General features: G+C 31.5%; 1 protein-coding gene across 1 annotated transcript; it reads left to right on the top strand.

The window, feature by feature from the left end:
* Positions 1-6,017: 6,017 nt before the first annotated feature.
* Positions 6,018-8,933, top strand: LOC147382995 (transcription factor MYB30-like). The gene is made up of 3 exons (XM_086428903.1): positions 6,018-6,307; positions 6,629-6,758; positions 8,270-8,933. The coding sequence occupies exons 1-3, from the start codon at positions 6,175-6,177 to the stop codon at positions 8,850-8,852; spliced, it is 846 nt and encodes a 281-aa protein (XP_086285029.1). The 5' UTR covers positions 6,018-6,174; the 3' UTR covers positions 8,853-8,933.
* The last annotated feature ends 6,497 nt before the right edge of the window (positions 8,934-15,430 follow it).

Genomic DNA, 15,430 nt, shown 5'->3' with positions numbered 1-15,430 from the left:
ATGGTTTTACATATGTCCCTTAAACCGCCCCCAATATATATATAGGGAATGGATCAAGGTCCATATGAAAAGACATATGTAAAAACAATGTAACATTAATAAATTTTCAAAATATGGGTTAGAAGTTTCGGATTGAGCTGATTTTTTGTGAAGATGATCTCTATGATGGGAAGATCATCCGAAAAAAAAAAAAAAATTCAGTCTAATCTGAAACTTCTAACCCTATTAAAAGTGATTTAGAATGTGGATCGTCAATTTTTTTGTCAATTTTTGCCAATAATTTGTAAATCACTTTTGATGGATTTAGAAATTTCAGATTGAGCTGATTTTTTATAAGGATGATCTTCTCATCATAGTAACCATCCTTGCAAAAAATCAGCTCCATCCAAAACCTCTAACCCATATTTTTGAAAAACCATTGCTTTTACATATGGTTTTTATATATATATATATATATATATATATATATATGTGTGTGTGTGTGTGTGTGTGTGTGGTGTGTGTGTGTGTGTGTGTGTGTGTGTGTGTGTGTGTGTGTGTGTGTGTGTGTGTGTGTGTGTGTGTGTGTGTGTGTGTGTGTGTGTGTGTGTGTGTGTGTGTGTGTTCAGAAGTCCTAAAGAGAGTCAAACATTTTTTAAATATATAGCTTAGAAGTTTCAGATCGTAGAGATCATTCTCACAAAAAATCAGCTCATTCCAAAACTTCTAACAAAAGTGATTTATAAAAAAAATGGATGGTCCCAATTTTTTTATTTGTAAACTAGGGTTAGAAGTTTCAGAATGAGCTGATTTTGGTGAGGATGATCCCTTCACCATAGAGATCACCCTCACAAAAAATCAGCCTATTCCAAAACCCATGTCTGGCTCTCTTTACAACTTTTTTGTCTTATATGGGTAAAAAGGTTTGGAATGGGCTGATTTTTTGTGAGGATGATCTGCATGGTAAGGGCATCATTCTTGCAAATAATAATAATAATAATAAATAAAAAAAAAATCAGCCCCTTCCAAAACTTCTAACCCCATCAAAAGTGATTTACAAAAAATGGACGGTCCAGAATTCTTCAACTTGTAAACATGGGACTAGAAGTTTCAGAATGAGCTCATTTTTGACAAGGATGATCTCTTCACCATAGAGATCATCCTCACAAAAAATCAACCCATTCTGAACATTTTATGTATATATAAGGAACGGATCAAGGGACATATGAAAAAACATATGTAAAAACAATATAACATTATTAAAATTTCAAAATATGGGTTAGAAGTTTCGGATTGAGCTGATTTTTTGTGAGGATGATCTCTATGATGGGAAGATCATCCGGAAAAAAAAATCAGTCCAATCTAAAACTTCTAACCTCATTAAAAGTGATTTAGAATGTGGACCGTTGATTTTTTTGCCAATAATTTGTAAATCACTTTGATAGATTTAGAAGTTTTAGATTGAGTTGATTTTTTGTGAGGATGATCTTCTCATCATACTAACCATTCTCTCAAAAAATCAGCTCAATCCAAAGCCTCTAACCTATATTTTGAAAAACCATTGTTTTTACATATGTCCCATGAGCCACCCCTACATATATATATATATATATCAGGTTCAAGGGCCATGTGAGAAAACATGTAAGAAAACTTTCGGCGGTAAATAAAATTTTAAAATATGGGTTAGAAATTTTAGATTGAGCTGATTTTTTGTGAGGATGATCTCTATGATGGGAAGATCATCCAAAAAAAAAAAAATCAGCCCAATCTGAAACTTCTAACCCCATTAAAAGTGATTTAGAATGTGGACCGTCGATTTTTTTTCAATTTTTATCACTAATTTGTAAATCACTTTTGATGGATTTAGAGGTTTCTGATTGAGCTGATTTTTTGTGAGGATGAACTTCTCATCATAGTGACCATCCTTGCAAAAAATCAGCTCAATCCAAAACCTCTAACCCTTATTTTGAAAAACGAAAGTTTTCTTACATGTTTTCTCACATGGCCCTTGAACCTGACCCTCTATGTATATATATATATATAGATATATATACACACACACATTGTTGGTTCACAATGATCTCACCACTTTAAACCAACAACATCATCACTTTGTAAAAGGTGCAAGTTGACTTTTCAGGGTTTGGGGAATTAAAATGAACAATGAGCCAGAATCGAAATTTTGTCATATTCAACTCCTGAAATAATAATTTATCCTTATATAAGTTAGGGACAATTACTGTGAAGGACTCTTCATTGAGAATATGTATTGAATAGTCCCCTAGTAAATAATTCAGACCATTTAAATCCCATTTAATAAAATATTAACCTATTAAGGACCTTTTAGAGATTCTTTTAAGAAAAATACCTGAAATATCCTTTTAACATCTACACAAAGTATTATGATCTAAAAATATATCTCGTCAAATAAAAAACTTGACCAATTTATTTGGTTGTTAATATTTTTGTGAAGAATAAACAATAAATATTTTATAAAAATGATTAATAAATTCAATATAATTTTATTTGACTCATTGAAGTCAACTTGCTAATTTTTTAGCTGAATCGATGAACATTCAAGTTGAGTTTTAAAATTATGTTTAATTATTAAAAATTATTTATATATTTTAATAAATCAAACATACATAGATCAAATCAGTTTAATGGTGACGACCACCATACTCATCTCCAGCATTATTTTTGTTGTAATCATCATCATCAGTAAGTTAGCTTCTTAATTTTGGAAAGAGAAAATAAGGATTTTTTTTTTCATTATTTTGTGAGAGATGACCATAGTCCAAAGGCTTGTTATTAATTTTAAAACATAGAAGTACTTAAAATATTCTCAAATAAGAATGTTTCTTTAAACCTCAAAAATCGTTGAAAAGGTAATTATGGTATTTTCGCTTCAAAAATCTATTTTAGACTAATATTTGATAATAAAAAAGCACTAAAGAGTACATATTTTTTTGAGTTGTGCTAAAGTGACCTCAAACTAGAACCTTGTATCACACTTCTTGACATGAAAGTGGATAGGAACCATAGATGTTTTCACGCATATCTCGATGAAAAGCATCTATGATTCCCATACACTTTCACGTCAAGAAGTGCAATATGAGATTTTAGACTGAGATCACTTCAGCATTATTGGTTTTTTATAATGGACTTTTTATATATATCTTCAAAAACTAGGTTTTTATGGCCATTGTCCCTATAAATTATAATTGAATAAATACTTGTTAAATAAATATAGTAATTTATTTTTACAAAAGCTCCTTTTGATTTTGATTTTTTTTTATTTTTATAATTGACAGGGAATCCATAACCATATCGATAAGGTTACATCTAATTGATACTTTTTATATTTGAATGACATAAAAAAAAAAAAAAAAAAAAATTAAGCTCATGGTTTGTGGTAAAGGAGTTTTACCAAAGAGTCGGGCTGGAGTAACATTAAAATTGACATTAATTCTCACATTGCTGATGTGAAGGTGCACACATGGCCATAGATGCTTTTCACTCGTATCTCAAAGAAAAGCATTTATGATTTCATACATACATCCATGCCAGTAATGTGAGCATCGATGTCAATTTTAATGTTACTTCAGCATTTTCCTTTACCAAATTCTTCAAAGATAGTTGTACATAAGATAAAAAGCATATATATTTTAGAAGTAACATTTTGTGAAAAATATTTTCTGTGTTCGATGGAATCAGATTCCATTGTCATACAGGCTTCTGTGGGAGGATGTAGGGAGCGAATTGTTTTGGCCTTTTGGATACAGGGAGAGTAATTCTATAACATTCTCATTTCTTTGAAATTTAGATCCTAAATGAAATTAATAGAATTTTAAATCAAAATCTCGAAGAGTAATATTTCAATGGAGTCACAACTTCGAAAAAAATTATATTTGACAGCCGAAGGCCGTCAAATTTTATAAAATTTGATGGATTAAGGCGTCAAAATTTTCATTGTTGGTTTTTTTTTTCTTTGACTAGTTGAAACTGTCAAATAAATGGAGGATGGGTGAAATTTGACGACTCTAAGCCATTGAATATGGAGAACATAAACAATTTCAAAGCCTTGGATTGTCAAAATTCGGTTTCTAAAATTTGTTGGCTTTGGCCCATCAAATTTTCTTGTCAAAATTTTTAGTTTACAAATAATGGGTACTCAACAATGCTTTTTAGGGGTGAATGTCAAACTTTTGTATCAATAGAACAACAAAATCTCACTTCCAGCATTGCCTCATTTTATGGAAGTTTTATTTATCGATCTCCCGCCAAACTTATCCTTCCAGCATTCTTTAATGAAGATCCAACCCATAGATAAACCCTTATAATAAGAAGTCATAAATCTTATATTTATATTAATGTTATGTTCCCATCACATTTTTTTTTAATAACTGAGTACTCAACGGACCGGCCCGTATTTAAGTTTTGTGCAGTCTATAGACTATGGTCTTGTCCAAGGACTAGTCTTGGGGCACGTGCAACATCTGCACATCACATTTTAATTGAAGTATTTAGTGATGATTAAGTACGAAACATTAAATCTATCATAGTAAATCTCATTTGTAGATATTTTTTCAGTTAGAAGAAAATTGGAGACACACGATCTCGACCAAAAAATTCTAAAAAATATTTTGAGACATTTAGAAATATTTGAGGTTAGATATTCATTCTAGTTTCTATCAACATTTTGGCATTCTGAAATATATTTCATATTTATTTCAATTAAAACATTTTGCCCAAACATTTTGAAATCGGACGAAATTTTGCACCGTCCTAAGGGAATATTTAGTGACGATTGATTGACCATTTCGTAAAGCTGAGAGAGACCCTTTGCTAAGTTCATTGTGTCTAGGAATCCCAATAACAATCCCTCTCTTCCACAGGAATCCGTGAGAGGTAGGCCACTTGACAATAAAAGTAAGATTAATCTATCAATCAATATCAGTTGGGTTTGACAAGTAAAATTAAAATCAAAAGCCCTTCATCTAACACATATTCCTACAGATACCGTCACAAGGCCATAAGTCTCTTTCTTTGAATCCTCAACTCCTCACAGCTCTTCAAACATAAATTCTCTAAAAGAAAGCAAGAAGATTCAATAGTGTGTGAAATCTCCCTTTCTTATTCAACCTCAAATTAATTTTTCTCCGTAATCCCTCATGTTCCCATCATTAGTATTTTAAAAAGAGTCGTGATAATTAAACTTAGGCATGTGACATACTCAATCGACGTACCTGGCGTGACATGCTTGAAAATTGTAGATCTGCCCTTCTTAAAATACAAAATTACATTTTTTTTTTCCTATGGGAAATCACAGTTTTATATCTCAAGGAGAGCATAGAAAATCTTGGTCAATACTTGGCTGATGTGACATGAATAAGAAATCATAGATATTTTTTCTTAAGATACACAATTACACATCTTTTATGGGGATGTGCAGTTGTGTATCCCAAGAAAAAATCTATAGGTCTATGTTCATGCCATGTCAGTCGAGTATTAACCAAGTGAAGGTTTTTTGGCTTTAAAAAAAAAAATAACACTTATTTTTATTATCTATAATATTATATTAATATATTATTTTATATACATTTGCATCCAATCACACGTTTGGTGACTATTTGACCAAGATACCGTACAAGATCCAAACACTGTTGAACTTGAAGGGCTTGAAGCAACCGAGAAGAAAGTGAAGAACCATGTGAACAAGATGCTTATTTTTTTTTTTTCTTTTTTAAATAAGGCAAGATAGCGTCATGGGCTTACTACTATTTGTTATTTATTTATAATAAGCTTTTCATGCATGGGGTCATGAGATGAGAGATCCCTCTATCTTGGGGTCATGAGATGTGAGATCCCTCTATCTTTTATAATAAAATAAAAATAATTAAAGACAGTTAAAGAAACAACTTTTTAATGAGCCATCTCTACTTAGTGCGACTAATCAAATATAGACAGAGAGAGAGAGAGAGAGGGAGAGAGAAAGGTGGCGGGCTCTCATTTCCTAGAAAATACTAGTTTTTTTTTTTTGCTTTTGACAAATGAGATCTAATCTTGATTTCTTTTGACTATTTTTAAGACGTTTTAGTTTCGACTTCACTTATAATAAATAGCAAGCCTTGGCTATGAAAAGCTCTTGAGCTTTGGGAGTGTTTGTGTGTAAAAAGAGAGAGAGAGAGAAAGATGGTGAGGGCTCCTTGTTGTGAGAAGATGGGACTCAAGAAGGGGCCATGGACCTCTGAAGAAGATCAAATATTGATCACATACATTCAACAACACGGTCATGGAAATTGGCGAGCGCTTCCTAAACAAGCTGGTAATTAATTACAAAATCCCAACTCTACATTTCTTTCTTATTCTTCATTTATGAATTTCATAGTAATAGAAATACATGGGATCATGGCTTTTGATAGTAAGAATTAGTCCCATCCACCACAAAAGGGTGTTGGGGGAAACCCAAGATATATTATAATAAATAAATAAAAACCCATCTTTAATACATAGGATTGAAAGAAAAATGGTTGTATTTTTTTATAAATATTTTATCAATTTCCTTTATAATAAAATTAAAATTTAAAGTAACATAATTTTGTAATATTGTCTATAATCCTTTTTATTTCTATTTAATTTATTTCAGGTTTATTAAGGTGTGGTAAGAGTTGCAGACTCCGATGGACAAATTATTTGAGACCAGATATTAAGCGAGGGAATTTTAGCAAGGAAGAAGAAGATACTATCGTCAAGCTACACGAAATTTTGGGGAACAGGTTGGTATCGATTACTTTACAATAAAACTATTTAAATTTTTAAAAATTGAATTTTAGTGAAATTTTTTGCAATAATAAAATTACAATGCATACATTAAAATATCGAAAAGAAAAAAAAAATTAGACTATCTATATTCAATATTTGGTTATTCTAATCATATATAGTAAGCCACTTGAAATCCAAATTCCAATCTAGTCACTCGAACAATTTTTAAGTCGTCTCGACGAGTTTAATCTATGATTCTAAAGCTGTAATTAATCTCTCTTCGTAGATTTTCTAAAAAGAAATTGATTTTTCAAGAAAACATCTTGAATCTGAAAAGATTCACAGTTTGTATTATTTGATCTGCAATGACAAACCCACATGCAACACCTTTGTTCATGACTGTTGATACATATTATGATAAATGATTGTAACAGATGAACATGTGCAACGCCCTATAGAAAATAGAAATTAGAAACAACAAATTACCTTGAAAATCACACCTTCACAAGAAATTATATTATATATAAATATATATTTTTTTATACAAACCACTCAAAAATAGAAAAAAAAAAAAAAAAAAAAAAAGGAATATTTCTAATTGATTAACTTTATAGAGTCTAGTGATGTAATAGTTAATTGCGAAGATGAGTCTCATTGGAACTTTTTCTATTTTATATATTCTTAATTAATTCATCTGAGTGTCATAATTATTCTTTAAAAATAAAATGAAATAAAAAAGAAAGAAATTATGATTTCTTTGGCATGGATTGCAACTTAGATTTTAAAGCACAAAGTTGATATTTGATCTGTTAATGTAGATCCATGTGCATGCATGTGTCCATGTCAGTAATGGGAATTATTACAAAGAGATGGACCATGAGTCACCATAAAAGACAAGAAAATTTTATTGAAGCTTAAAGTCGTGGTAGAAGACAAGAGAGATTATAATACTAAACATGTTGAGTTAAAATATATTAATTAACTAATTTTTATGTCTCACATCTGCTCAACATTTTCTCTTTATATATTATTATAACACACTAACATTTTATAATATATCAAATTATAAAACTATATATAATGCAGAAAAATAAGGATACAAAATAAAAGTTTTTGAACCATGAGGAAGAAAAATAAAAGAGTAACTTCAACGGCATTCCAACAATAGACAAGCTTTGATTTCTTCACTCTCAGTCTCATAATCTGTCCCTTTGGTAGTCGGAGAGCTCGTGATCATTAAAATAAAATAAAATAATTATCAACAAATGAAAAATTATATTTAATTTCATTGTTTAGTGTGTTAAATATTATTTATATGAATGATACAGACATTGAAGTGCCATTTGTATATTTTTAGAGCTGCTAATGCCACACCAATTTTTATGTAAATCACCAAAGAATTGCATATAGTTAGTGTGGCAATAGTAACTCTTTTTTTCTTGTTTTTATTTTAATAAAATTTTATTTTATCAATCTATTGCAATTTTTTTTTTTAATATATATTTTTTTATTTTTTTATTTTCAGATGGTCAGTGATTGCATCAAGATTACCTGGTCGAACCGACAATGAAATCAAAAATGTCTGGCACACCCATTTGAAAAAGAAACTCAAACAAAATAATTCCCCCAACTCACATTATTTTGAAATATCAAAATATGAAGCCAACATAGGTGGGGAATCCAAACCAAAACCCAAACCCAAACCCAAACCCAATTCCAATTCCAATTCTAGTTCCAATTCCAATTCCGAATACCAATTCAAATCCGAATTAATCGATATTCCAACCTCCCTAAGATTTGAGAGTCCAAGCAATGTATTGATATCCCCACAGCAATCGTGCAGCAATTCCTCGGTCGTAACAAGTGAAAACCATAACATAAACATCAAGAATGAGTACATCGACACCTCGGAGAATTTCCCCGAATTTGAAGAAAATTTGTGGGCAGAAGCTTTGCCCGAGGAATTTCCCACAATTGCAAATGACCCATGGTTTCAATTACCCTTCTCTCCAATCTCGAAGATTTACAATACGAACGATGATGGTGGCATGGATTTTTGGTTCAATATCTTCATGGAAACAGGGGAGTTATCAGAATTGCCAGAATAATGGAACAATTTGGGTTTGTGTTCTAAGTGGGAAAGGGATTTGAATTTTGAATTATGGGTTTTGACCGTTATGCATAAAGGGGAAGAAATTTCAAGGGAGGGACCACAATTGTGTAAAAGTTTCAATAATTTAAAGGGATTTGAAAAGTATCCGTTGGTGGTAGAATTGAAGACCAAGAAAAAAACAATATTGACTTAATGTGTAAGAAATTGATTGGAGGAGTTGGAAAATGAGTAGAAAAGCAAGTTGGGAAGCTAACATAGAATTTTTTATAGGACTTTTCTAAGGTGTTGACATTAGGTTTGTATGATTGGTTTGGAAATTTGTTTTCCCAAGAAAATGTAATTTGCTTGTCTCTGTCTCTATTATTGTGTGTTTTGCTTGAAAATCATTTTTCTGATGAAAAAATTTCCCATTTGTTGGAAAAAAAAAAATTCTCCACCTGTGCACGAAAAATATATTTCTTTCGTGGGAAATTTCTAATATTATTATGTCACGACTACTCCTATATAAAAAATTAAGATGGCATTTCTTTTAGTGTAATGATTTTCTAACTCCCCCCTCTAACACACGGCTCCTTATGCCCTCATCACAAAATCGTAGATCATTTGCCTTGGGATATGCATAATCATAAATATTTTTCTTGTGCATCCCAAGGCAACTGATCTACTGTTCTGTGATGAGAGCGTAGGGGGCCGTGTGTCAGAGAGGGGCATTATATTATCACTACTCTGGAAAATATTTTTATGAAAATATTTTCTCTACAACCAAACAGCCTCGAGTGCCCAATTTCCCCTTCTCAACTTTGGATTGGACAATAACATAATTTTTCAATCTCTTGGTGGTGTCTCTCTAATTGTGAGGGAAATGCGCCATGTGGTGCATTACTTTGGTTTACTAGAATGGATGTTTGGCCCACCCCCTGGTCGAAGCAGATTTACCAAAAAATAATTGGACTCTATTGCTTCTCAATTGTTGTTTCATAGCCATTCAACTCAAATTTATTTCATTATTGTACATTAGCTCAAAGACAATGCCTCATTTGAATTGAAACATTATTGACTTTGGTGTGTACTCGACATGGCATTGCTGTTGCATGGTCCTTAGACATATATGCAAGTACGATCTACAATGCAGTGCATAAGATCAATGAGTCGCCCACAATAACAAAGTTCGGATTTTGGTTATTTGGTAGGGGTTCAATTTGATTAATTCACATAAAATTGGGAAAGATTTGTAAGAAAATAAAAATAAAAAGTGGAGAATATAGAATGATATTTTGTTGATTTATTATGAAACCATCATGGTATCATCTTCAATCTCTTTAAAACCTTATCGCATTCTTGACATTTAATTATTTATGAAAATAAAATTTGTGGGTGAAAGGTAAAATGTTTTCATATTTCAAGATTAATCGATAAATTGCTGATTAATTCATCCATTTGTTGAATTCATCTGAGTCTCTTATTAAGAGAAGCTTTGAGATTTTTTAAAGTAGGAAAATGTACTTTTGGTTCATCCTCCCTTTTGCTGTTTGTTGAGGCCTTTAGTTGGAGAGAAATAGAAGAGACTTGCAAGATGTGGAGAAATCAACGCACGTGAAAATCTTGGAGATTTTGGGACAGCTTTTAAATTGGTGACTTGGTGCAAATTAAACAAAGACTTTAAAAGCCAGTTCTTCGAGAATTTCATTTTCAATTGAGAAGAATTATACCCCCTTGAAGTGCTGTGAGTTGTTTTATTGTAGTTTTTCTCTCTCTCTTTTTATGGTTCTTTCCTTGTAGCCTCAAGGGCTATAAAATTAGAGTCGTGGTTTTCTAATGGCTCCTCTGATATACGCTCATTTGACATGGCATGGGCTAGAATCATATATATTTTCTCGGGATACACAATTGTACATCCCCATAAATATGTGCAATTGTATATCCCAAAAAAAATCTATGATTATAGCACATGACATGCCAGGGAGTGCATGTCATAAGGGAGGCGTCAGAAACCCATTATTCATAAAATTATACTTATAAAATAAAATAAAAAAAATTAGAGAATTTTATAACTTGTCCAAACAAATTAAACTCCCTAGAAAGAGCAACCTAACATGCTTTAGTTAATTAGCAAGCGCAGCCCTCCAATGTGCTTGAGGGGACCCATATTTACTTGGTGGAAACGCTAAAGGATTTGACATAATGCACATAAGAGGGCCATAGTCGACGAATGGGTCTAGTGTTTAAGTTTTCTTTTGTCTTTTTATCTCTAATTAATTGATAAGAATTTGACATTTTAATCAATCTTTTTGAAAGTTATAAAATTTATTCAAATTCATTGTAATAGTGAAGTCGACGAGGTGTCCATCACTCTAAGACAAAGTAGGCAAAATTAATGGACTTACAAACAAAATCCCATCAAAATAATAGAATTTTATTTGGAGTTTTGTTTGATGTGATTAGTGGATGGACTTCTTTTTTTTTTTTCTCTCTAAGTAAATTGCATCATTAAGTCTAATTTGAAAAATAAAAAATAATAAAAATTGTAAATTAAAAATACATTCTTCATTCTCCATTATTCCTCATGTTTAGTTTAGGTTTTATGTGGGTCTGTTTCACCACCTTTGATAGTTTTAAAATTTGTGAGTCCCCCTAAGTTTTTAAATTGATGCAAACCCCTGGACCTCAGTCTTCTCTCACAAATCAATGAAAAATGATCCTCAGTAACTGCTAACAACAAACCATCGTGTTACACGTGAATGTGCTCATATAAATTATGACAAATGATTGCAAGAGAGGATCATGTGCCATGTCCTGTGAAATTGCCTTGAAAAGCACGCCAAGACAAGCAAAATACACTAAAGAAACATTGTGTTTAATTAAAATTTATATAAAACGACATCTTTTCAACGTCTTCAAGGGCCATATGAGTTTTTTTTATCAAATTTGTTAATTTATATATTTCTTATATAAAAAAGACAAAAAAGTAAAATAAATTACTTTTAGTGTGAATTGACTTCAAAGAATCTAGGGATGTAGTTGTTGATTTAGAATATGAGCCGTGTAGATAATCTCTTCTCTTGGATTATTTTTCTCGAAGAAAATATTTTTAGCGTGTTGAGGGAGTTCGTAGTAGATCCGTTGACGACGTAGATCATGCTTTGATATCAATATTGAGAATTATTGACAAAGAATAAAGCAAGGTTAAGAAAACATGTCATCGATCAGTTTGAAAATAGGATAAATAGTATTTGTGAGATTACCAGCAGACATGCAATCAAGGTGAAATGTAAGTTTAGCATTTTCGCAACTTTACGTAAGAAATGGTACTTGGGTTTGGATTCTACCATTGGTGATGACTCATGAGTCAATTTGATTACGTTAATTTAAAATTATAAAAATGAATCATATATACAAGGGTCCGATTCTCATAACTAATGAAAAATGACTCATGAAAAGACACAAGATCCCAATCACGTAAACGTAAAATCAATTGGTCAGGGTTCATCATTGGACCAAGTATCCCCAAGATATTGGTAAGGTTGTGGTGACTCGCCAAAAACAATAAATAAATAAATATATTTGGGATCAGGTGACAATCCTTATTTGACAATCGTTTGTTTATATGCATATTTTCACTCCAACAAAATAGCTCATTCTGATACTTTTAACCTCAACAAAACTTTCAACAGTAATTGGAACTTAACCCATGTGTTCGGAGGCCTAAAGTGAGTCAAACATTTTTTAATATATGGGTTTGAAGTTTTGGCGTTGACTCATTTTTCTTAAGGATGATCTCAATGGTGAGGAAATCACCCTTAAAAAAATAGGGTCATTTTAAATCTTTTAACCCTATAAAAAACTATTTACAAATAATTAATGGTCCATAATTCTTTAAATTGTAAACTGGGGTTAAAAGTTTTAGAATGAGCTGATTTTAATTTTTTTTGTGAGGATGATCTCCTCATCATAGAGATCATCCACACAAAAACTCAGCCCATCCTGAAACTTTTGACTCATATGTGGATGATCTTGATCTTTCCAAGAATTTAATTATAATTAACTAGTGAATTGGTCTATATGATTTATATGCTTTTTTCCCTCTAAGGTGTCTTATAATTCAAGTCAGATCAAATTTTTATAGAAATTAAGGTAGGATTAGTTTTATTTAACATTAGATAGTTGTTTATTCTTAATTTTCTAATTAAACCCATTGTATTTGTCCACAACAAAAATACACAAATTTGTTGATTCCATTTAAATTAGAGAATTTGAGTAATTATAATACCCCTCACCCCCCAAACGAAATTAGCGATATTTGGGTTAACCCTGCAAAATGCAAGATTAATTAAGTCTACACTTGACCAAAAGTCAGCGTTAGACATGTCCATGGAAAGATACTCAATTATCCAAATTCATATTCCACTAATCAAGTATTAATATAAAAAAATTCGAACATCTATTTCGAATTCGGATAATGGCATGAAGTTTTTACTCTTAAGAGACGCCTCTATAATTCATGAAACAAATATGAAACTATTCCATCATCAGTTTTGCATGATTCTTAAAAGCCTATAAAATATATATCATTCTCATGCTCCGAGTTATGTGATGAAATGAAACTGCATTCTAAAATTATATTTTGCTCATTCTTTCTTAATTATTTAAGATTTGAGAAAAATAAATTTCGTAATAATGTTGAGATGGTGGAGGAAATTGATGTAACACATCATTATGACTAGATTGAGTTTTTAAAGTCGGTATCCCGACTCATCTCGTTCAACTCCGATACCGAGTCATCTCAGACGAGTTTTCCGATACGTTTGAGACATCTCGTGAGACAACTCAAAAAATTAAACGTGAGATGTTAAACTCGGTCAAAAAAAATGACTTTGTGAGTTGGTCTCGTTCAGCTCCGATACCAAGTTAACTCAGGATATACATCTTGATTTTAGACGAGTTTAAAAACCATGGTCGTCGCAAAGATGACTAATGATCCACTGCTCCAAAGTTATTGGGTGTACGTACACCAAATGAAGCCATGTTGTATCAAGGTGACTTTGCCGTTGAAACAAAACTAACCACCGCATGCGCTAGACCATCAATATGCATGAAGTGCTTGATCATTGAAGATTATTGGATGTAGAAATCTAAATTGTAAATGATTGAAGATTATTTCGATGTAGAAATCTAAACTGTAATTGACTAGTCACTGTCTATTGAGTAAAACAAGTACTAGGAACTATTATTTGAATTTTTCTAAAACATAATCATTTCTTATTCGGATTCTTCTTAGATACACGATGAAATCAAATATTGATAATATCATGTGGCATAATAATGTCTCGAGATATGTATCAATTGAGTGGTCTAGATGGGATGATAATTTTATCTCCCACCATAACCCCATCTCGAGTGGAAATTGATGTTGAGAACGAAACTTTGTAATCTTGGCAATCTTCCCAAAATAATCTAACTCATCTTATCTTGTTACTATTTTAGCATAAATAAATATGGTCTTCTACGATTTAACTCCCATAACAAGCAGGTGAGATTTCAATAATAGAATCGATTGTCTTGAAAGTCGGGACTCCAAAAATGAACTAACACTTAAATAATGTATGAGAAAAAGGGTTTGTTTCGATCCGAATAACTTGACAACCTTGCTTCCCCTATCTCAGCCAACCTTCTTTCCACAATATTGAGATTAGATCATTCTATTATACTGGATGCACCACATTTGTACCAGACAAGCAATATAGTCCTGTGAACTTCAGAACCCGTAAATCAAAAAAATTGAGAAATATAGAAATGATATTTTTGGATTTATAACCAAAATCCATCATCTTTCAATCTCGCTAGAAATTTTGTTTTGTTCTTAAAAGTTAAATGTTTAAGAAAGTAATTTTGCGAATGAAAGTTAAAAGTTTTACCATATTTTGAGATTAATCAACAAATTACTGATTAATTCATTGACTCATCTAATTAATCAACTAGTCCGAGAAATTTACAACATTTTGGAAAGATTATTGGTTCAAAACAAATCTCCTTAGAGAGAACAATCGGACATGCTTTGAATAAGAGTCGTGCTGGAGTAACATTGAAATGTTCAATATTGATTCTGACATTCTATGTTGTGGTGCACACAAAATCACATATAATTTTCACTCGTATCTCGATGAAAAGTATGGTTACATGTGCACTACCACACCATTTAATATTTACTTCAGCATTATCCTTCGACTACTTAGCAAGTATAGCCTCCAATTAGGTGTCAAAGCGTGACAAGTGATTTTTTACCTTCAATGCCACATCAAGCATAGTAAGGGTAGTTTAGTAAATTGGGGATGCCATTTAACATAGGTGGACTCATATGATTGGTGAATCCCGATTTTGAGCTGATGACATACTCCTTGACCTCGGTCTTCTCTTCTTTACTATTATAATGATAATGAGAGAACGGCAGTGTAGAAATGATTTGACACCAAAATTTGGACTTAAAAAATGCCCCACCTCAATGTTTAAACTTAATATAATCAACATCCTATCAAAAATATAAATAATAAAAAATTCAATTGTACGTCCCTAAAATTA

The sequence above is a fragment of the Akebia trifoliata genome, chromosome 16 (assembly GCF_017979445.1).
Source record: "Akebia trifoliata isolate Shusen 1 chromosome 16, ASM1797944v1, whole genome shotgun sequence".
In the NCBI taxonomy this organism is placed as follows: domain Eukaryota; kingdom Viridiplantae; phylum Streptophyta; class Magnoliopsida; order Ranunculales; family Lardizabalaceae; genus Akebia; species Akebia trifoliata.
The sequence above is the reverse complement of the archived record's forward strand: the minus strand, read 5'-3'. Positions and strand labels throughout refer to the sequence as shown.

Excerpts from the sequence above, each read along its gene's own strand:
- LOC147382995 (XM_086428903.1), top strand. The coding sequence starts at position 6,175 with ATGGTGAGGGCTCCTTGTTGTGAGAAGATGGGACTCAAGAAGGGGCCA. Across the intron at positions 6,308-6,628 it reads AGCGCTTCCTAAACAAGCTG|GTTTATTAAGGTGTGGTAAG; the intron begins GTAATTAATTAC and ends AATTTATTTCAG. Across the intron at positions 6,759-8,269 it reads CACGAAATTTTGGGGAACAG|ATGGTCAGTGATTGCATCAA; the intron begins GTTGGTATCGAT and ends TTTTATTTTCAG.